The sequence below is a fragment of the Tiliqua scincoides genome, chromosome 11 (genome assembly GCF_035046505.1).
Source record: "Tiliqua scincoides isolate rTilSci1 chromosome 11, rTilSci1.hap2, whole genome shotgun sequence".
NCBI lineage: Eukaryota > Metazoa > Chordata > Lepidosauria > Squamata > Scincidae > Tiliqua > Tiliqua scincoides.
The window spans coordinates 25979386-26001816 of NC_089831.1; the positions used below are offsets into that span (position 1 = coordinate 25979386).

Here is a 22431-nt window from a genome sequence, read left to right on the forward strand (position 1 = left end):
AGGTTGGCAAGCAGTACTTCGGAGCTCCTGGGACCGTGTAAATTTCAGGCTCAAACTTTCCAGGAATATTTAACTGGTTGGCATCAAATAAAAGCCATCTGCTAGATCACGGCCATTAAGAGTGTGAGAGAAAACTTGAAAAATATGACTGAATAGGAGGGTAGAATCTGAAACCTAAGCCTTGCCAAGAAGAACCACCAAGCAGGAGGCTCTGCACAGTCTAGCACACACCCAGCATCTGACTCACGGCCTGCTAAAAGGAGAGAGCAGAAGCTCCTCAAAGCACAGCAGAAAGGCTGAAGTTCTGAGTCAACTGGCTGAATGGTTACAACATGACATATTCCAAGGAAAGAGGAGGGCAAGTTGCTATTAACATGTAACTGGCAGAAGGGATGTATCTGAAGTTCCTTTGAACAAGTACGGGATTTAGCATGAGGAAGGGCCATAGAAAGTTACCAGTATGTGTTTTGAGAATATCTTATATTCTCTCTCCCTCTCTCTCTCTATATAACTTCTAATTAACCCCATTAGTAATCCTATTTGCAAAACAATGTAATTCCATTATTTGTAGAATGTTATAGAAATCAGCACATCACTATATCTGCTCACTTCCCTTAAAAGCAAGCACAGATGTTTAGCACTAAGATTGGCTTTATCCAACTTTGCCTGGCAGATCAGATATTAATTTCCTTGGCACACAAGTTGAACATTTTTCCCTTCTGTACTGCAATTAGGCCCCTCATCAGGATGACACAATTTTGCTTTCAAGTAATTTGCAAATGAATGCCATTGAATAGATCTCATTGCTCCTTAGTATGAGTACTTATCAAAGTCACAGACTGCCTTGACCCTTAGAAAGGCAGCACCTTAACTGTCTTAAATATAACTGACAATGAATCAAACAGCCTACCTGATGGAGCTGAGGATCCGAGAACATCTGCTCAGCAGACTGGGCAAGCAGGGTAATTGAGTTCTTCAAAGCTGTTAAAACAGACACACAGTTTTCACTGCTAATGTTTGATGCCATTTCTCCATCCCATCAACAACTTACAGATACTTCAGCAAATTCTGCAATTAACTACAAATGGAATCCGAGAAGATGAATGCAGGCATTATAAATCCCCATGTCTAAGTGAAAGCCCTTTTCAAACATAAATATTTACCTGCTGCACTAGATACTCAAAAGAAATCTAGAAGGTGTCTGTTGAGCCTGTGACCCCAGAGCACAAAGGTTTGCATGAAAATAGGTCACTGCCATCAAGAGATAAATGACAGAGAAAATTCCTGGGAATTCTCACCTTTCCAGTAAAAGCTTCTAACATTAAGGATTATGCAGATATGAGAAGTGTGCATACAGATGCTGCAAAAGATTCCTTTAGCAACCTACATATTGTGTTCCACACCCCGCATGACTCCCTTCCCACCTTACATAAGAACATAAGAACAGCCCCACTGGATCAGGCCATAGGCCCATCTAGTCCAGCTTACTGTATCTCACAGCGGCCCACCAAATGCCCCAGGAAGCACACCAGATAACAAGAGACCTCATCCTGGTGCCCTCCCCTGCATCTGGCATTCTGACATAACCCATTTCTAAAATCAGGAGGTTGCGCATACACATCATGGCTTGTACCCCGTAATGGATTTTTCCTCCAGAAAAATGTCCAATCCCCTTTTAAAGGTGTCCAGGCTAGATGCCATCACCACATCCTGTGGCAAGGAGTTCCACAGACCAACCACACGCTGAGTAAAGAAATATTTTCTTTTGTCTGTCCTAACCCGCCCAACACTCAATTTTAGTGGATGTCCCCTGGTTCTGGTATTATGTGAGAGTGTAAAGCGCATCTCCCTATCCACTCTGTCCATCCCCTGCATAATTTTGTATGTCTCAATCATGTCCCCCCTCAGGCGTCTCTTTTCTAGGCTGAAGAGGCCCAAACGCGTAGCCTTTCCTCATAAGGAAGGTGCCCCAGCCCCATAATCATCTTAGTCGCTCTCTTTTGCACCTTTTCCATTTCCACTATGTCTTTTTTGAGATGCGGCAACCAGAACTGGACACAATACTCCAGGTGCGGCCTTACCATAGATTTGTACAACAGCATTATAATACTAGCCGTTTTGTTCTCAATACCCTTCCTAATGATCCCAAGCATAGAATTGGCCTTCTTCACTGCCGCCGCACATTGGGTCGACACTTTCATCGACCTGTCCACCACCACCCCAAGATCTCTCTCCTGATCTGTCACAGACAGCTCAGAACCCATCAGTCTATATCTAAAGTTTTGATTTTTTGCCCCAATGTGCATGACTTTACACTTACTGACATTGAAGTGCATCTGCCATTTTGCTGCCCATTCTGCCAGTCTGGAGAGATCCTTCTGGAGCTCCTCACAATCACTTCTGGTCTTCACCACTCGGAAAAGTTTGGTGTTGTCTGCAAACTTAGCCACTTCACTGCTCAACCCTGTCTCCAGGTCATTTATGAAGCGGTTGAAAAGCACCGGTCCCAGGACAGATCCTTGAGGCACACCGCTTTTCACCTCTCTCCATTGTGAAAATTGCCCATTGACACCCACTCTCTGCTTCCTGGCCTCCAACCAGTTCTCAATCTATGAGAGGACCTGTCCTCTAATTCCCTGACTGTGAAGTTTTTTCAGTAGCCTTTGGTGAGGGACCGTGTCAAACGCCTTCTGAAAGTCCAGATATATAATGTCCACGGGTTCTCCCAAATCCACATGCCTATTGACCTTTTCAAAGAATTCTATAAGGTTGGTGAGGCAAGACTTACCCTTACAGAAGCCATGCTGACTCTCCCTCAGCAAGGCCTGTTCGTCTATGTGTTCTGAGATCCTATCTTTGATGAGGCATTCCACCATCTTACCCGGTATGGATGTTAGGCTGACCGGCCTATAGTTTCCCGGGTCCCCCCTCTTTCCCTTTTTAAAAATAGGCGTGACATTTGCTATCCTCCAATCTTCTGGCACCGTGGCCGTTTTGAGGGACAAGTTGCATACCTTAGTCAAGAGATCTGCAACTTCATTCTTCAATTCCTTAATAACCCTTGGGTGGATGCCATCAGGGCCCGGTGACTTATTGATCTTTAATTTATCAATGAGGTCTGAAACATTTTCTCTTTTAACCTCTATCTGACTTAACTCCTCGGTCAGGAGGGGCCGTTCGGGCAGCGGTATCTGCCCGAGGTCTTCTGCCGTGAAGACAGATGCAAAGAACTCATTTCTCTGCCATCTCTAAGTCTCTTTTTATCTCCCCTTTCCCTCCCTCACCATCCAGAGGGCCAACCGCTTCTCTGGCGGGTTTCCTGCTTCTAACATATTTGAAGAAGCTTTTATTATTCCCCTTAATGTTGCTGGCCATGCGTTCCTCATAGTCTCGCTTGGCCTCCCGTATCACCTTCTTACATTTGTTTTGCCACAGTTTATGTTCCTTTTTATTCTCCTCATTAGGGCAAGACTTCCAGTTACGGAAGGAAGCTTCCTTGCCCTTCACAGCCTCTCTAACTTGGCTGGTTAGCCATGCGGGCACTCTCCTGGATTTAGTGGAACCCTTCTTTCTTTGTGGTATACACCTCTGCTGGGCCTCTATTACTGTTGTTTTAAGCAGCCTCCATGCACTCTGGAGAGATTGGACTCTTTTTACCCTCCCTTTCAACCTCCTTCTAACCAGCCTCCTCATTTGGGGGAAGTCCGCCCGTCGGATGTCAAGGGTTTTTGTTAGAGATTTGCCTGGTATTCTTCCCCCAACGTGCATGTCAAAACGGATCGCAGCATGATCACTGTTCCCCAATGGCTCAGTAACGTTTACATCTCTAACCAGGTCCTGCGTACCGCACAATATTAAATCCAGAGTCACCTGTCCTCTGGTGGGCTCCGTGACTAGCTGCTCTAAGCCACAGTCATTTAGCACGTCAAGAAATCCGGTTTCCTTATCGTGACCAGAACACAAATTGACCCAGTCAATATGAGGATAATTGAAGTCCCCCATGATTACAACCCTGTCCCTCCTTGTCACCTCCCTGATCTGTTTCCTCATTTCAAGGTCCCCATCCGATTTCTGGTCTGGAGGACGATAGCACGCCCCCAGTATTACATCGCTGCACAAGCCTGGTAATTTAATCCACAGAGATTCTACAGTGGAGTCGGACCCACCTTCAATCTCTACTTTGCTGGATTCTATCCCTTCCTTAACATAAAGGGCCACCCCACCTCCAACACGCCCCTGCCTGTCCCTCCTGTAGAGTTTATAGCCCGGGATTGCGGTATCCCACTGATTCTCCGCATTCCACCAGGTTTCCATTATGCCCACTATGTCAATGTTTTCCCTTGTCACCAGACATTCCAGTTCTCCCACCTTTGCTCGTAGACTTCGGGCATTCGCATAAAAGCATTTGTACACGGAATGCCCTAGGATGGGCTGCTTATTCGCTCCTTTGTCCCCGCATCCTCTCATTGTGCCAAACCGTCTATCACATCCCATCACGCTACCTTTGCCAATTTCTTCTCCTACCCTGCCTTTGTCTTGTTGTTCTCTAACCTCCCCATCCTCATCCCATAGGGATGAGGAGTCCCGAACCGGATGCCCCTCAGCTCCTGTCGGCCTTCCCCCAGGGATCAGTTTAAAAGCTGCTCTGCCACCTTTTTAATGTTATGCGCCAGCAGTCTTGTTCCATTCTAGTTCAAGTGGAGCCCATCCTTCTTGTACAGGCCCCGCTTGTCCCAAAACGTTCCTCAGTGCCTAACGAATCTAAACCCCTCCTCCCTACACCACCGTCTCATCCACGCATTGAGACCCCTGATCTCCACCTGCCTAGCTGGCCCTACGCATGGAACAGGTAGCACTTCAGAGAACGCTACCTTTGAGGTCCTTCTGCTCTTTAGCCTATCACACCACTCCTTGGAACAACACATGTGAACTCAGCAATGAGTCAGAACAAGCAACTTACAGGAATGTAACTGACCATTTGTTTTGTGTTTTCTTGGGACAGAGAATGAACATATCCAAAAGAAACCAGAGACTCCAGCCTTACTTCTTAAGCTGAAATCCATAGTACATGGTGGGCACAAACCTTTTATGTCTTGCTCAACCTCATTTCTCCATCGTTGCAGACAGGTCACAACAAGACTCATTTCATTCTCTGTGATAACGCGAGGGGCTGGATATTCTGGCATCTCCACAGGAAAGACGGATGATGGGAGGGGATTGTTCACTAGTTCCTGGCAAGGAGTGGCTACTGCAGGGGCAGCACCTTCAGTACTCTCAGTCTGCATTATTGTCACCCTATAAAAGCAGGCAGGGAATTCCAATCAATGAAAGCCAAACGGAGATGCTTTACATTGGACCTGGACACAGCTACTAATGATGGAAAACTGACCACCACCACTGAACGGCACTATTCAATTTTCATTAAAATCCTTTCCTGGGAAGGTGGGAAAACAGAGGAAGAAGTAGGAAGGTTTGAGGATTTAATAAAGGGATTCCAAATCTGAAAGAGGTGGGAAGAGACTACAGGCAAAGTCTTGTGAAACTTATGGAATAGGCCTTGTAATTTTTTGAGTGGACAAAACCATTTTACCTGCTTTGTACTGGAGAGTCTGAAGTCTGGCATGTGGCCTGGGGTCCTGCTGGTGTCGACGTCTGATCGCAGGGTGAAACTGCAGGTGGCTTTGTGCCTGCAAACTCCAGAACATACTGCAGCATGTCTGGCAGGGGGAAGCGGCCTGCACCAGAACCATATTTCATGTATCTAAAGAGAACAAGTTGAGAGTTCAGTTTTGTGAACTTCATATTCCTGAACACTGGCTATGGATTAAAAAACCAAGGCATTTCTATGGACTACCAGCAATTTTCAACCTTTTCATTTCATGGTACACTTGACAAGGCACTCAGATAGCAACCATATGACATTAGGATTGGGGGAAAAACCCAAAAACCTGAGCCCTACCTTTCTAGTTTCTGTTGCAGTACTGTTATCTGATCCTTTAATTTCTTGAGCTCTTCTCTTTTGGCTTGGATAAGTTCTTTGTTATGATACAAGAACCTAAAGAAGAAATAGGACTGTGTGATGGCTGCATGTTTTCGGAGCTGGGGCCCTCCTCACCACCACCATTGTGAACACACACAATCACTGTGAACACGCACAATCTCTGAAAGATTTACCTACCTGTGACACTATTTCTTTAGAGAGGCTTAAAGTCTAAAGTACTGAGTTTTTGCATACAATACCTGTCCATATAAATAATCTGCGGAAATTCTAGCTTGTTGTGTATCTTCTCCGGCTGTCCGAGAGACTGATTGAACTCAAATCTGGAGAGTTCAAAGGTCAGCACTGGTGGAAGCTTTGTAAACCAGCGCTGCAACACAAACACATCAGAAAAATCTTTGAGAAGATAATGACAGTCAGCTTCTCTACTTGATGACACAGGACACACAGAAGCAGCATCCAATGACAGGAGACCCCTGCCATCCTATCAGAAACATTCACCAAAGAAAGGCATACCCAATCCCCAGAAAAATCACCTAGAAAAGTTGGTCACAGAATATCACCAAGAACTGATTTCATAGCAAACTGGGTCTACTTTGAATCATGTGTTGCGCAAAGGCTGCAAAAGGTTACTGCTGTACTAAAACAAGACTTATAATCACAAATAATCATTGCCACCCACTCAGAATCTGTTTCAACTAGGTAATCAATCGGAACTGTCAACAGCTGCTCTGAAAGCCATGCTGGAAAAATACTGACAACATTTCTGACTACCCAGCTTTTAATAGACTTCCACCATCTACTGCCAGACAGGCCCCGCAGGATAAACAGACCACATCTCTCTCCGAGGCTATCTGTAGCCACCTGCTTAACACACACACACACACACACACTGAAGTTGCGATCAGTTTTATCTTCTATTGGAATGTTCCATATTTTTAGTTGAGGCCAACGGAAATATGCAATTTCACAGAACTCAAAACACATCCTTAGGAAATTGTTACCTAACTGAATTGACATTCTAGAAGAGGAAGTGGAGTTAATTGATTTGTCAGATTTTAAAAGCCACCTACCTAAGCCAGTTCTAACTTGAGAAGTTGGATTGTGGACAAAAATTTTATTCAGTGACAATACTTGCTAGGTCTTTAGGCGTTTTATGTATGTCCACGTCTGTCTTTATAAACAGGGAAGGAGGATTCAAAGTCAGGGATACTCAGAAGATCTCCCATCTTTTGCTATATGTCTTCCATGCACAAGCTGCACCCAACTCTATCTGGGAGCAACAAACAGGTGGTTCAATTTTTGGTGTACATTCCTCTGTTCTGAATCCTACCTTTAAGCTCTCATTTACCATCTGAAGCTCTTCTGCTACTTACATCACTATGAAAACGCAATGCTGCCATGTTCTTAAATAGCAAAAAGGAGATGGGGAAGGACAGGAAGAGAGCCTTTGCCACTTCCCTCTGCACTCTTTAATATGGATTTATGAAGAGGTGCTTCATATTCTCTTAAAAATAGGTCAAGGATTTACATTAAATAGCAAAACAGCAAGCCAGCAGAGGCAGGAGATCAAGAGGAGTGAAAATGCGAGTGCAATATACACCAAGAGGGAAAACACATATTACAAAATAAAGAGCATACCATCAAGTTAAGCACTGTACTTTTACCCTCCGAAAATTTGGAGGAAGTGGTTCTTCCCTACTCGGGTACGGGTAGGCTTCAACAGAAAGAGAGACACTTTATCACACTTGCACAATCATAAATACACTCCTTTACAAACTTAACACCCCTGCACAGGTTATGCCAAGCATGCCAATGGTGCATTTTACCACCATGCGCCTACAAAAAGTACACAAAGCAAGTTTCATCCCATCTAAACCAGGTACACAGATGAGGGCATTTTACACTTCCCTCAAATGAGGAGGCTGGTTAGAAGGAGGTTGAAAGGGAGGGTAAAAAGAGTTCAATCTCTCCAGAGTACATGGAGGCTGCTTAAAACAACAGTAATAGAGGCCCAGCAGAGGTGTATACCGCAAAGAAAGAAGGGTTCCACTAAATCCAGGAGAGTGCCCGCATGGCTAACCAGCCAAGTTAGAGAGGCTGTGAAGGGCAAGGAAGCTTCCTTCCGTAAATGGAAGTCTTGCCCTAATGAGGAGAATAAAAAGGAACATAAACTGTGGCAAAAGAAATGTAAGAAGGTGATACTGGAGGCCAAGCGAGACTAACCTCTTGCCCATACTTGGCTGACTGATCAGATGGTGATGGTTCGGTCTCCCCCTCTACCATGGCTCCTTCCAAACACTCGTGCAAGTTCTTGTAACCATTTACCTGCAAGGGATACTGGCCAAAGGTCTCTATTTTGGAAAAGGTCTTGCCTGACACAGAGGAAGAAAAGTCATAACCCAGCTTCAGAAGACCCAGATACTGACATTTAGATACTGCAACAGGTGCCTATGGAAATTCCAACAGTTTTTTTCTGACTTGTGAACACACGTGAAAGAAGCGTTAGTCCTGAAGTCTCTCAGAAGCTGAATTGACTAACTTCTAACAACCTTCAGGACTGTGTCCTGTTTCCTTGATTCACTTCTTTCCATCACTTGCCTTGATTATCACATAGGTTAGCAGGACAGTACACAACCTAACACTGTGCCACTCATGAACATGTCAGACCACTGTTTCACCTGGCTCAGCAGTTCTGCCCTCCAACTCTCTCGTTACCACTACCTATTTTTTAAGTGGAGCTGCAAGGACTCAACTGGGGACCTCCTTGAGAGCCAACATACTGGCCAAGAGACTCAGCCATGAATCAGAAACACCCTGGACAAAGTCTTACCACCGCCATGAACTTAACAGGAGCTCACTTTCAATGTAAGCTCTGTACTCCAAACCGGGAGAACAATGCTCACATGCTTTACAAGGAGGTTGTTGGAAGGATTCCCAAGATAATACAGGGTGACCCACAAGTAGGTGGACAGTAAATGATAACATTTATTCCACCTACTTTTGGGTCACCCTGTATACGTTCAGTGCTTTGAATATTCAAGAGTACTATATAAATGCAAAATAATCCTATTTAGTCTCACATGTTTAGCATGTGTCTCAACACTCCTATAATTCTGTTAACAGCAACAGTACCTTGGGCTCTGGAGGTGTAGAAAATATGGTATCTTCTCTGTCTACAGAGTAAACAGGTCAAATGAGATGAGGAAGAGGCACTGCTCAGTTAAGTTGGGTCAAGACCTGTTTTTAAACTGCACCACATCAGAGTGCAGGGAAAGGAATGAACTCAGGAGGGTCCCGAGTTCACTAGAGGGCCCAGACAGGATCTCTCTCTCAGGGAAAGTAAGTTACATGACAGAAGACTGTCATGACTTCAAAGTTAAGTACCTTCAGATTCCCTTTCAATGAGAGTTAGACACATGCCTAGGAAGCCAGTGGGACATGTAAGAGCTTTGGTTGGATGGGGCCCTGTTTTAATAGAGAACCAGACAATTGCAACAATGTACTCAAGTACTACCACACATCTAGCCCTACAAAGCCCCCCTCTCAGCACACACAGGAGATCTGAACCTCAAACACTTGTCCAGCTTACCTTCATGAATCCCTTCGGTTAGAAAAGTCCCATAAAAAAGCTGAACCATCGGGTTTTCAGATTTGTCCTGAGAGGTACTGCTTCAGAATAGGAAAGACGTGACAGCATATTAGGTGAACCACCAGAGAGAGAGAGAGAGAGAGAGAGAGAGAGAGAGAGAGACTTTAACACTGAGTTTTAGAAGGTTTTAGCATTCTTCAGGAGTTTACAAGTTAACGAGAAGAAAGCAGGAGTGGTCTATAAAATAGCATACATATCTAAAATATTCACTTGGAAAATCATGGCATATGCCTAGTTTTCACTGTGATGGGCTGTACTGCTCCAAGTGGGAACACACACAATGAAATCTTCTGTATGCATAGTCTTGCCCACAGAAGACCATTGTATTGGAGAGAAGAGTTGTAGTCTAGCCTTCACAGCAACATGTAAGCTCTCTGTGCAAAGAGAATTTCTCCTACACCCACAGCCAGACCATTCCCTCACCAATGGCAGACAGAAGTGCACAGCCTAACACAGCAAGAATGGGACTCTGGGTGACAGAGTTGCATGAACTCTCCAGAGTGCATCTGAGTAATACTTAGTGACTCAGATCATGGCACAGCTTTCACATTGAGCCAAACTAAAAATAATCTGTTAGAAGTTTCACAGCTTGAAAATTTCTTGTTTACCTTTTATATTAATTGTGATGCAAAAAGCAACTCAGTCAATATATTCCTGAGAGCTTATATGTCAAAGAGCTGCATGTGGCTCCCAAGCCACTCCTGCTCTAATACATGATGAGAAATGCCGACATAACCTCACAACACTACACTGATAGGAGCAATCTGTTCTACCCAATGGAAAGAAAAAAGAAAGTTCAATAATAGACCATTCAGTTTCTTCTGCTCTACCAAGCTGAGACACAGGCACCCCTGTCCCGAGACTCACCTGCCATCCACAGCCAACTGAAAAGCATCCTCCAGCCAATCCAGGAGTTTATGGGTAAACTCGCTCACATCTTGCTAAGAGGAAGTCAGAGATAACAAAGTTAACTACCACTTTAAGAAGTTGTGAGCAGGGAACAGTGACACACTTGTTACCTACACGCTGATCTTTCCACAAAGGCCAACTAAATGCACGCACAAGTTCTCAGAAGAAAGGGAACTGGATCCTGCTATACAAGTGAGCCTGCTCAAATGAACTCTTGACAAGGCCATGCCAATTTCTAATGGATAGCATGTAACAGTGGGCTAACTTACATATGATGACAGTAGAACCTTCACACAGAAAGTCTACCAACAAGATTTGATGGGGGGGGGGGGGAAGACGAAGAGGACAAACAAGTTAATGCACAGTACAGGCCAGTAGATGACAGTAGAAAACTCCTGCTCCCCCCCCCCCCCAAAAAAAAACCCTTTGTTTAACCACTGTTATCTCAGTGGAGCTTTGAGGCAAGAAACAGTCGCTGTTGGGAGAATGTGACAGGAAAATCACAAGCAGTTTCTAGGGAGAAATTCAAGTCCCTGTTATGCCATACTGAACAAATCCTTCCTCTACAAGCCACTGATAATAGGAACCAGAACATGCTGCCATCACATCTTTTCATGCCCCAAGATCACAACCTTTGGCATCATGATAGCTCTAAAACTGTGATGAAACTTCCAGTCCCTTTACCTGCTGCTCCTCAGGGGATCTGAATGCACCTCTGAGAAGTTCCAGGGCTGTAGAAGGGTCCACAAATTTACGGAGTGTTCCCAGCATTAAAGCAAAGAGACACTGGAGTTCCTGCATGAACGCAATGTTCCTCTTCTTCTGTGTGAGCAAGAAAATATAATGAACTGTAAAGAAGTGACAGAGCAGATCTGCTGTAACAAGTTGTTAGAAAAGCACACACAATAACAAGGTTGTTAGTTTACAGAATCAGTTGTGGAACAGGCTGGAGTTTGGAGGAGCAGCTGGCAAGCCATGTCCACTGGTCCCTCTAGCTGTGCAGCTACACAGTTAGAATCTGCACAACTTACTTCATGGTGCTGCAGTGCTCAGCAATGTAATTGCCAAGCACTCTGGAGCCACCCCCTGAGCAGCCTCTGTCATTTTTACAGAGAACACTGGTCATACCCCTGCTACCATGCTCACAGTTTGATGCTCCTCAACCTCGCTCAACAAGAGAGTGTTTGTCACCTCATGGAAAGATCATCCACCATTTTCAGCAGTGGGGCATGGCTTGCTGGCATGCTCTTGGAGCTGCTGTAACCACAGAGATTCTCCATGGTACACCACTTCTGAACAAGGCTCCTGACACCAGTAAACTTCACATCCAAATACCAACCTGTTCTATAAGATAAAGTAGCTTTTCATTTGTATTCTGACAATAATCATGACTTGTCACAGCTCACACATGCCAGGGGTTTTCCGCTAATATGGTTGTCAGACATGGACCAACGTGGCCTGTCCAGTCACCTGACTAGTTTGACAGTTAACAGAAAATGGTACCAACCTCTTCTAGAGATGTTTTCTTCTTTTCAAGTCATAAATGCAAAAGGTAAGAAGTGGGAAATTTCCCAAGGAAACACTTTGATTCTGGTTTGATATTCAAAAGAGTGAAAGTTTCCCAAAGAGCAAATACCTAAATTTGAACCCAATGCATCATTGTTTCAATGTGGTGCATGTATACAGTTAAGGTTCTATTATAATTTTTAAAAATTATTTCTATTTGACTTTCACTTTAGGTTTTCCAGTAGCTTCAGTCACCATTTTGCTTTTATACATGTTGCATTGCCTATTGCAAAAGAAACTGTTCTCATGTCCCATGCTCTGATAATCTTCATTGTATTTTATTGCTTTTACTGTTATGAGTGTTTTATTTGCCTCTTATTTTTATATGCAATTATATTTCTAAGTTCATTGTTGTGAGTTACCTTAGGTGTCCCACGTATTTGGCAGGAAGGTGCAATAAAAATGTTCTAAAATAAAATAAATAAAAAACACCCATTTCCACACTGTGGCTCAAATTATAATCTACAGGTGCAGCCTATTTATTCACTTCTTATCTCAACGGATAAAAATCAATGATTTGTCTCAACGCGAATGGGGTGGGGGTCTCTCTCTCTCTCTCACAGAGAGAGGCAGGTGCAGTAGCAACAGAGGGAATTGCTTTAAAAAACCCAGGGAGTGTTTGCCGAATTCTGCCCCCCCAGATGGTGCAGGCTATCTCTGACACAAGCAAGCCTTTCTAGCAAGTAAAGCATGAGATTTAGCCTACAATTCTCTCCACACTTTCATGGGAGTAAGCCCCACTGACTAGAATGGGGCTTACTTCTGAGTAGAAACGCATAGGGCTGAACTCTTAAAAGCTCAACATCCCACCTGTGAAAGAAGTAGGACAGCTGGCAACGGGGAGGGCTGAGTACAGAGAAGGAGGAGAGGGGATTGCTTAAAAAAAACCAGGGAGTGTTTGCTGAATCCCCCTCCCCTAGATGATGCAGACTGTCCTGCTCCAGCAAGCCTTCCCAAGCAAGCCTTGGCAAGCCTTTTAGAGACAGGTGAGGGTGAGCAGAGAGCCGGACTACAAGTCCCAGAAAGCTCTGGGGCAGAGGAGCTTCCACGATGGCGACGTCCAGGAAGGGCTGCAGGAGCGGCAGCAGCAAAGAGGAGGAGGAGAACCTGCAGTGCTGTTGGGAGGCTGCCTGGGACACAGAGGACAAGGCTTCCCAGGCAAGCTCAGCATTCCACCTGTGAAAGGGGAAGGAGGGGGAGGCGGGGGGAAGGGGAGGGGATTGATGACAGCTGCCTTAGTTTCCTTCCATCTGGAAGTGTCAGGCTGCAGCCTCTTTGTGTAACTATATGGAATTTAGCACAATACATTTTTTGTTAATTGTGCTGAGTCATGGAATGGAACTAACATGGATAAATAGGCTCTACCTGTAGTTATAAAAAATAGAACTAGCTAGTTGAAAGAGTACCAAAATAATTACTGCAGTAATCTTAAGTTTCTTTGCATCAGAGAGAGGGAAAAAAATCTGAAGGCAGCTTCAACCTTCACACTCTTTGTAGACTCACTAACAAATGCCACAAAGAGCCAACAAACTTTATTCGAATTTCAGGCAAAGAAAATACAACAGAAAAGTCAGAAAGACTTGCCACCCTGAGACTACTTACACTACGGCTTTGGCAATTTTCAAGTACACGATTTGGAAGGGAGTAGCTGAGAACTAGCCGTCGGAATTCAGGCAGCTGGAAAAGAGACTGACAAAAATCCTCAAATTAAACCATTGCCTCATCTGATCAAAGCAAGTTCCGTAATGGGTTCTCAGTCCAGCATCGCTACCTTCTGAGTACTACCCATTCTCATGACAATTTCAAGTGTGACATGTTTTCTTCCCAGCAAGCACTTGTGTAAGACAACTGCACGTGGTCCAACAGCCACTTTGAAGAGGATCCAAGTCCCCTCAGAGGGATTTAAGCACATACTTTACAAGTCAGTGGGCCTTGAAAAGCACACAACCCTCTCATCCTACTAAGAACTATAGCTGTGTTCTCCTACAGAAGCAGTCCCCTCCTCCCTATAGGGGAAATCCATCCCTGGAGAGGGTATAGCCCCACCTCTAGCTCAAGCTCCTCCACTTCCCAACCTCTCCCAAAGTCCCCAGAACTCTGAACTCTGACTTTACTGTGACGTTACGTATCTGGGTTGTGTTTGGAGCTCCGACACAGAAAGCACATGGGAGCCACATTAGTACCTCAATTTCTTTACACAAGGGTTAGTGGACGAGCACAAAAGGACCATTGTTTTGCACAACAGCCAGTTGTAAGCTAACACTATGTTCACCTCCGCAAGTGCCATCAATTTTCTACACTGCCAATTTTCTACACAAAGTGCTACACTGCCACAGCCCTAGCAGGACAACCCTTGAGGCTCCATCAGCAGCTTCTTACCTGTATGACTGCGCTGAACCAGCAAGTGTTGCCAATGTTTTTCATCCCTACTGGCCATTCACCAACTCTACTCCACTCACTCTGTGAGGTGTTCTCTCCCCAAACCTCGCATCGTTTTCTTTTGGAGCGATTTTTGCTTTCAGTCACACTTGGCTCCTGGGCTCTGCTAGGGAATACAATATAACAAGTCATCAGACAGCAAACGTGAGGTAATACGACAAGATTCAAATGTATTGCGATCAGGTTGTGTTCACACGGAACTTCCTGTGCTCCTGGCTGGGCTTTAGGGAAGACAACTGGAAGTCCAAGAAGTATCCCTAGAAGAGGCAAATACATCCTCACTCACACCTAGGGCACCTCTGCACTGAGAATGATGCTGAATGAACCATGCTGAATGAAGATGTTAACGTGGTTAGCCTCGTGGGGTTTTCGGGGAAGGAGGAGGGTGGGGAGAAGAGGACTGGAAGGCGCCTTCCAAAGGCGCATCTTCCAAAGGAGTGGCTGAACTCTGCCGGCAGATGTACGAGGGAATCAGATGCATTGGAATGGACACAAGTCAGCTTATTGCAGCTTACTGAATGGAGAGCAGCAAGGTTTTCTACGCAAACACTAGAAAGTGGAAACGCAAGCACAGCTTAAGCCTACAGAGCCCTAACTGAACCTCGGAGAGCAGGCACAGTCTGCAAACCACCACCACCGTCACCCATAGCATACATGTTCACTGTTGCACTGGGACCCTTCTCCATGGCCAGGGTGTTTGGGAAGTCCTTGACTGGTCTCAAAGGAACTTCTTCCTGCAGATCAGCATCATTATCTGGTGTTGCATCAGTTGGACCTGGAAAGCAAGGTGACCATCAACAGAAGTGGAGAAAATGTGCACTGACAGCAGCACCATTTCAGTCTGCTGATCACTGAAGGGGACCACAGCACACACACTTATTTGCTCCGCATTTTTAGCCTACATGTACTTGACCAGAAGGCCACCTTTGACAATAGTGCAAGCGAAAGTATGCTCTCAGGACACTTTTGTATGTAGGCAAGTCTCCACTTTCTATTTGCATTTTGGCACTGTTATATGCAGGCTGTAAGACCTTTATACATAAGCTTGTCTTCAGGGGGCTAATTACAGATAAATAAGAATCCATTAATTGGACTGATGAAATAGTCAGTGGGCTAAACAAACAGTAGCCATCAATTTTTTTTACTTATGATAGAAAGGTGGCAAGAGACTGAAACCTCAAAACTCTGCAGCGAGGACTAACTCAAAGAACACAAGAATGTTTTGTGTCTGACATGGATAAGAGCATGGCAGTTTGGTTAGATGGGAACTGAGATTCAGCACATAGAAGCAAACCTAGATTATTTTTGACTTTCACTTCTAAAAAATAAAGACAGCGTTGCCTACTGGTTGCCTGTTCTGCAACAACCGCACTTCCTTCCGAGTCCGAAGGTTCTGCAGCAACAGCTTCTTGGCCCAACTCCTTAGCATGGCTCTCTGTGAGGAAGCAAACTGCCTGCATCAGGTCTCCATCAGCCGCCTAAAGAAAGACATGGAAAAACTGCAGCATTTTACAACACAGAGGCATTGCACAGAATTTCATGTATTTCAAGACACAACATCAGTTCAGTTACACAGGAGTTAGATAGATTAAAGGCTTTAAGAAAAATCACACTGCTTTATTTTTAAAAGCATTCTGGCCTATTAACAAAGGATTCATGGGTAACAACTTTATAGAAGCAAAACATCAAGAAAATGACAGAACAATTAAAATGAGACACACTGCTTTCATAAATGCTATGAAAGCAGTCCAAACATCTTCCTAGTCAGAGAAGGCAGAGGTGCTAGTTGTGGCAAATCTCAGGAGGAAGAATACTACAGCTGAGGAGGAACTATTGAGAAAGCCTCCCCACATGATCTTGTTTTTTTAACTTGCTGTAAGAGTGATGTGCTTGAGGTACTTTTTAAGACCAGCAAAGGCAGCACGGTCAGCTGTCCTAATGTTGTTCTCTCTCCTGGCTTGAAGCAGTCCCTCTGGGATAACATGGCTGCCTGTCTCAACTTAAAGGGCCAAAACAAACATGCCATCAACAAAACACAGATGGCAACTAGAAGGCAGGTGGAAAGGACAAGAGTTGGGGGAGAGACAAAGATAAGGCACTTGGAGACTAAGGCTGACACTCAAGAACTATTAAAACATTTATTTATTAATTTATTTATTAGATTTGTATATTCCGCCTTTCTCCCAGAAGGGCACCCAAGGCGGCTAACAATCAAGTTAAAATACAAGGAAACAGATAAACATTAAAAATACAAAACGCTTAAAAACAATTAAAACATCCAATTTAAACACCTACATGGCACATTTAAGTTTGTACAAGGCACCAAAATGGAGGTAATTTCTTTTTAAACACACTTATGATGTTTGTGACAGAAAAGAATACTAACCTTCAGGGCTGCTCGGAGGAACAAAGGATCCTGGATTCCTGTGATCTCTCTCAGCTGGTTGAGGAGCACACTGCAGTTCTATATTAGATTGGGACAGAGGGAAAAACACATCAAGAAGGAATGCCAACAGCGATGCAGACCCTAAAACAGAGACTATACTCCTGTAAACCCACTGAGTTTGACACTTATTATTAAAAAAAAAAAAAAGAGTTAACATAAATCTGTTAAAGCCAATGGACTGAACAAAACACATTGTTGCAGATCATCTGTGACAAGTTCTGCATTCACACAACCAGCACTAAAGTGTCCCCAGAAGTGGTGTGGCATGGACCTCGCGCTTCTTCGGCTGTGGCTCCACTCTCATGCATGGAACCATCTTGTCCAAATCTCCTCATTTTAGCGAGAAGGACTTCCTTCTTACACAGGCAGAAATCTTTTGGAAAGACACATGGGTGGGCTCCATTATGAGCATTCACAGAGAAGGAGGCATACAGGCTTCTTAATATCCTTTATGCCAGTTCCTACCTCTCTTGGGACCAATATACAATCAATGTGACACAGTGGCTGCCAACGCAGACTTTCCCCCACTGCCAGGAACTGTGTCACATCACTGCTATAGCTACATACCAGTGACACAGATTTCTCAGATATCCCAATTCAAGAGTTCTGGCTAGCACAAAGGCTTATGTACCCCAACACCAATAGGCCAATAAAAAGAAAATGCGACCAGCCTCATTTTATGCCTTTTTATTCTCATGTATTTTGATACGAACATGCTCTTTAAAAACAATTCTATCTAGGCCAGAAAAAGGAGAGGTTAAATGACACTGTAGAAAAGGAAAAGGGATTTGGGGAGCTCATAGCAGTCCACATATTAATTCCACTCAAAAGCAGCAACATGTGCTGTAGGACATATAAGGAGCCCAGGGAACTTGCAGGGTTTGATGAGTAGCTATTTTAAGCAGGCTGCACATGCCATTTTGGTTTGTCATTTCTCACTTACAACAAGGTGCCAGAGATGCCTTGCACACCAGACCCCACTCCACCAAAATGCCCTGCAATCAGCTGATTAAGGAGCTAGTACTGTACTGTCTGTTTTCAGGCCATTTCAGAGATTCCTAGAGGGAGTGCAGTAGAAGAGGAAGTTTGATGGCACAACACTATCTAGTTTATGTTGCACAAAAACAAGATCATGTTTCAAGCAGTTAGGTTTCTACTCCATTCAGGCTGTGGTTCACTGTCAGCAACAGGTCCCATGAATCTGCAACACAAGACAAGCCAGTACCATTGCTTTTAAAAAACTGAGGCAACACAGATTCACCTGCAGGTGACACTGGTCCAAGTGGCACAGATTAGGTTGCTGAGTTCACAGAAAGCTTTTGCAAGCGCTTTAAAAAAAGTGGCGAGTCAAGCAACACATATTTTTGTGTTCTCCTCAATGTTAAAAGCACATACTGGTAAGGCTTCTCTCCTTCACCAGTTACTGAAGAGAATGGCTCCTATGTTCAGGATCAAAAAATCAGAAGAGGCAGTTTTGAACTAAAACTGCTTAATATTTTATAATATTTTATATTACAGCAAACTGACACTGTAGTCACAAGTACAATCTGACTAATTTTAGTTACAGACTGTACAGATCAATAGTGATTGCTGACTGCCTGATAAAAGAGCGGAGCATTTCATCTGTTGCTATCATGGAACAGGAACACTTGTATGCAGGCATCAACTGGTAATAGAAATCAAAGAAGAACCTAAAGTTCTACACAAACCAAGTCTTATGCCTCCCTCCTCTACTACCAAATAGTAACTTTCAAACGGCTTTAGAGAGATGCTTGAATATATTAAGCCGCAATCCCAAGGCTATCATGAGGGGGCAACGTACAGCTAGTTATAGCATCTGATGGCATACAACAAGTCATTTCTATAATAGCATTACCACTACCTTCCAGTTTGCAAACCCATCCTTTCCTAGTCACCTGGAGGCAATCAATAGTGCTCAGGCTTTTGGTGCAGTCCTTACAAAAATTCTGTAAGATAAATGCAGCCGAGGCTGAGATGGAGAGACTTGCCTAAAGCCATCTCATGAGTTCATGGCAGAGATGACATTAAGGTCAAGGAAGTCTCAGCTCAGTCTCTTAGCCACTACACTGCACCAGCAATTCTTGCCCAACTAAGCATTTGGTAACATACAAGCCTGGATGGGGGCTGCCTACCAAATGAAGGTATTCAGCGCCACCCTAAGACAAACCAGGATGCGAGGCTGGTTGGCAACAGTCAGAAACTGTTCCTGTAAGGCTCAATAGTCTCACAGCATTAGGAGCAGTTCAATAACTACTAGAGGAAGGAACCAAAGTTCTGTCTATTACTGCTTCAGGCTTATGGCCTCACTCCATCACAGTGCCAATTAAGATTTGTGAAGTACACAGGGGATGAAAAACTCTCTACTTGGCAACTACTTTTTGATACTTCAAGCATGCAAATGTGGTCTGTGTAGTAGACAAGCCTAGACTGTCCCAGCTACAATTGTTTTGTAGCCAAAGCACAGAAAATTTGTTATCTTCTAGCGAAGACAACAATTTACTGAAACATTCTTTACTAGTTAAAACATGATGCTACAGGTAAGCATAACATTCCTAATGAACACAGTACATTGTGATGCACAATGCAGATGGATAATATTAAAGCGATTTTGAAAATCTGGTTCTGGAATCTACAAGTTTGTGCTTGTACATCAGAATGATCTCAGTTCCTCTGGGATTTGCAGTTTGCCCACCTGAACTTTCCTAAGAAAAAAACAAAGCAGACCTCCCATACTTATATTGGATCCAGGACACAGCACACTTCCTTGTCAAGTTAACAGACACCCACAAATGACAACTGTAGAATCCATCACAGCAACCTTCTATTTGAGCAAGATTAGTTATTGGCATAGCTATGCAAAAATCTGAAAGGAGATTCTGGGCAGGAGCAGACAACAGAAGGGTCCACATCTATAAATGGCCCCTTCTGAAGGTCTCTCTACACATCAAAGGTAGATGTGATATGCAGGACCAAGTAACGGAAGGAGAGTGGATGAAATACTGTCATACACACAAACAGAGAAGAGAAATAAAGTTTCCAAATAACACACACATAAATGTTGGGGCAGGAGAAGTAATAAAGGTTGCTAGTCACTAAAATAAAACATTTCAATTTGTATTATGGGTTCCTTCCAGATAGCAGTTTCAATCAATTTAAAAAATTTCCAAAAATCACTGTAAGGAAATTGAGATGTTACCCTACTGTCACTTTTAAACTCGCCACACATCAAGTGCTTGACTTTGAAACTTCTTTTTCGTAAACAAGAACATTTGGAAGGCAAGACAGACAAGACAAATGTAAAGCCAGTGGGGGGGGGGGGATTTCACAAAGAAGGGGAAGGAAAAAGAGTACCCAAGTTGCAACTGAGGAGGAATTGCTTTAAAATAGTAGATGTAGAACTTTGAAGAAGAGCAAGGGGGCATGCAAGTATTTGGGGTCCATGTGCATATTATATACCACACACACCCTCCCTATATACATACACACACACAAAAGGAGTGAGAAGGGAAATTGACAAAACCAAGGATGTTTATTTTTATTTATGGAGGCATTTGTATCCTAATGCTTCAGTATGCAGAGGGAGAGTGGGAGTGTGTCTGGGGGACAGACAGACAAGATGCCATTTCATCCTTTGATTTATTTTCAATAAACTGTCTTGTGAACTCTTTTTCCCCTGAAAAGCAGGGTGCAGGTTGGGCATCCCTTATCCAGAATTCCTAAATCAGGAGTATTCCAAAATATGGAACTTTTTTGAGCACCAACAGGACTTTTTTTTTTTTAAATTTTTTGCCTAACGAAATGAACTCACAAACTGTATCATGCACAAAATTATTAAAAATATTATACAAAATTATCTTCAGGCTATGAGTATATGAAACATAAATTAACTTTGTGTTTAGACTGGGGTCCCTCCCCAAGATCTCCCATTAGGTGCACGCAAGCTCTGAAACAGAAAAATCCAATCTCCAAAACGTTTCTGGTCCCGGGCACTTCGAATAAGGGAGGCCCAACCTGTATAAATATTCAAATAAATATCTATATATAAAAGACAGACTCTCTCTCTCTCTCTTTACACACACACACACACACACACACACAGGTGTGTGTGCATATGTGTCTGTGTATATCAGTGTGTGTGTGCACACATACGTATATATATTTGTGTGCGCATGTGTGTTATGTGTATATTTGCATGTGAAAGCGTGTGCATGTGTGTCGTGTATATTTGTGTGTTGTGTATATTTGTGTGTGCATGTGTTTTCTGTATATATATGCATGTATGTGTGTTGTGTATATCTGTGCGTTATGTATATCTGTGTGTGTGCATGTGAAAGTGTGTGCATGTGTTTTGGGTGTATATGTGTGTGTTGTGTATATCTGTGTGTGTGCATGTGAAAGTGTGCATGTGTTTTGTGTGTATATCTGTTGTGTATGTGTGTTGTGTATGTGTGTGCATTTTGTGTGTATATCTGTTATGTATATATGTGAGTGTGCATGTGAAAGTGTGCGCATGTGTTTTGTGTGTATGTGTTGTGTATATCTGTGTGCGTGCATGTGTTTTGTGTGTATATACAGGGTGACCAAAAACAGTAGGTGGAATAACTATTACCACTTACTGTCCACCTACTTTTGGGTCACCCTGTATGTGTGTGCAGATGCGTGTTGTGTATATTTGTGTGTGCGCATATGTGAACACCGCTACATAAGGACACACATATATGTGTGTGTTTATGTATATATAAACATATACACTACATATAAAAACACACATAAGCACTACTTACAAGTGAGGGGGAGCGCGAGTGGGGCCCCCACCCAGGCCTGACGGCCTCCCACCCTGCCCCCTTCCCGGGGCTCCTCACCCGTGCCCGGCTCTCAGCGGCGGCCGCCCCCGCCGCGCCCCCCTCCTGGGCCTGCTGCAGCTCGGCCGTCATGGCGCCGCCGTCGCCGCCACTCCGCGGAGCAGCCCCCGCCGCCCCGGCCCTCAACTGCCGCTGGAAGGCCGCGCCCCCCGCCGCCCCGCCACGCCCCCCGCAGGCAGCCGCGGCGCTCCCGCCTCTCCCCGCCGGCTCCGAAACCCGCCCCGCCCCGCAGCCCCGACAGGCTGGTGCTGCCCGCGCGTGCGCGCCAGGATTTGGCGGCGCCGGCACCTGCCTGGGACGCGGGCGCGCGCCTGCCGCTCAGCCTCCTGCGCCCCATCGCCGCCCGCGCGCCTCGGCGACCGTTTAACGGACTTTCCCGCCCTCTGGCCTCGCCCGCCCCTCCCCCCACGAGCTGTGCGCGCCGCGCTGAGCCTCAGAAGCGAGTCTCGCTGCAGGCGATGGGGCTGTTCCCGGGCAGCTGTGGCCTCGGGCCGCGCTTCCTTACCTGGGAGTAAGCCCATTGACTACAGTGGGGCTT

At 44.5% G+C, this 22431-nt stretch overlaps 1 protein-coding gene across 11 annotated transcripts in view; it reads right to left on the reverse strand.

Moving 5' to 3' along the window:
- The window catches only part of USP28 (ubiquitin specific peptidase 28), a 36445-nt gene extending 14456 nt beyond the window's left edge, over positions 1-21989 (reverse strand). For 5 of the 11 annotated variants that reach the window (XM_066639742.1, XM_066639750.1, XM_066639749.1 and 2 more), the window contains exons 1-15: positions 21894-21989; positions 16951-17028; positions 15910-16042; positions 15219-15339; positions 14505-14670; positions 13728-13814; positions 11244-11381; positions 10518-10591; positions 9591-9670; positions 8225-8373; positions 6241-6368; positions 5960-6055; positions 5591-5761; positions 5084-5295; positions 911-981 (exon numbers count right to left, since the gene is read on the reverse strand). In XM_066639742.1, coding sequence (XP_066495839.1) covers positions 911-981; positions 5084-5295; positions 5591-5761; positions 5960-6055; positions 6241-6368; positions 8225-8373; positions 9591-9670; positions 10518-10591; positions 11244-11381; positions 13728-13814; positions 14505-14670; positions 15219-15339; positions 15910-16042; positions 16951-17028; positions 21894-21965 — 1776 coding nt within the window. In that variant the 5' untranslated portion in view covers positions 21966-21989. The remainder of the gene's footprint in view (positions 1-910; positions 982-5083; positions 5296-5590; positions 5762-5959; positions 6056-6240; positions 6369-8224; positions 8374-9590; positions 9671-10517; positions 10592-11243; positions 11382-13727; positions 13815-14504; positions 14671-15218; positions 15340-15909; positions 16043-16950; positions 17029-21893) is intronic. The other 6 variants (XM_066639747.1, XM_066639752.1, XM_066639751.1 and 3 more) reach the window with 3 other exon arrangements.
- Positions 21990-22431: the final 442 nt, after the last annotated feature.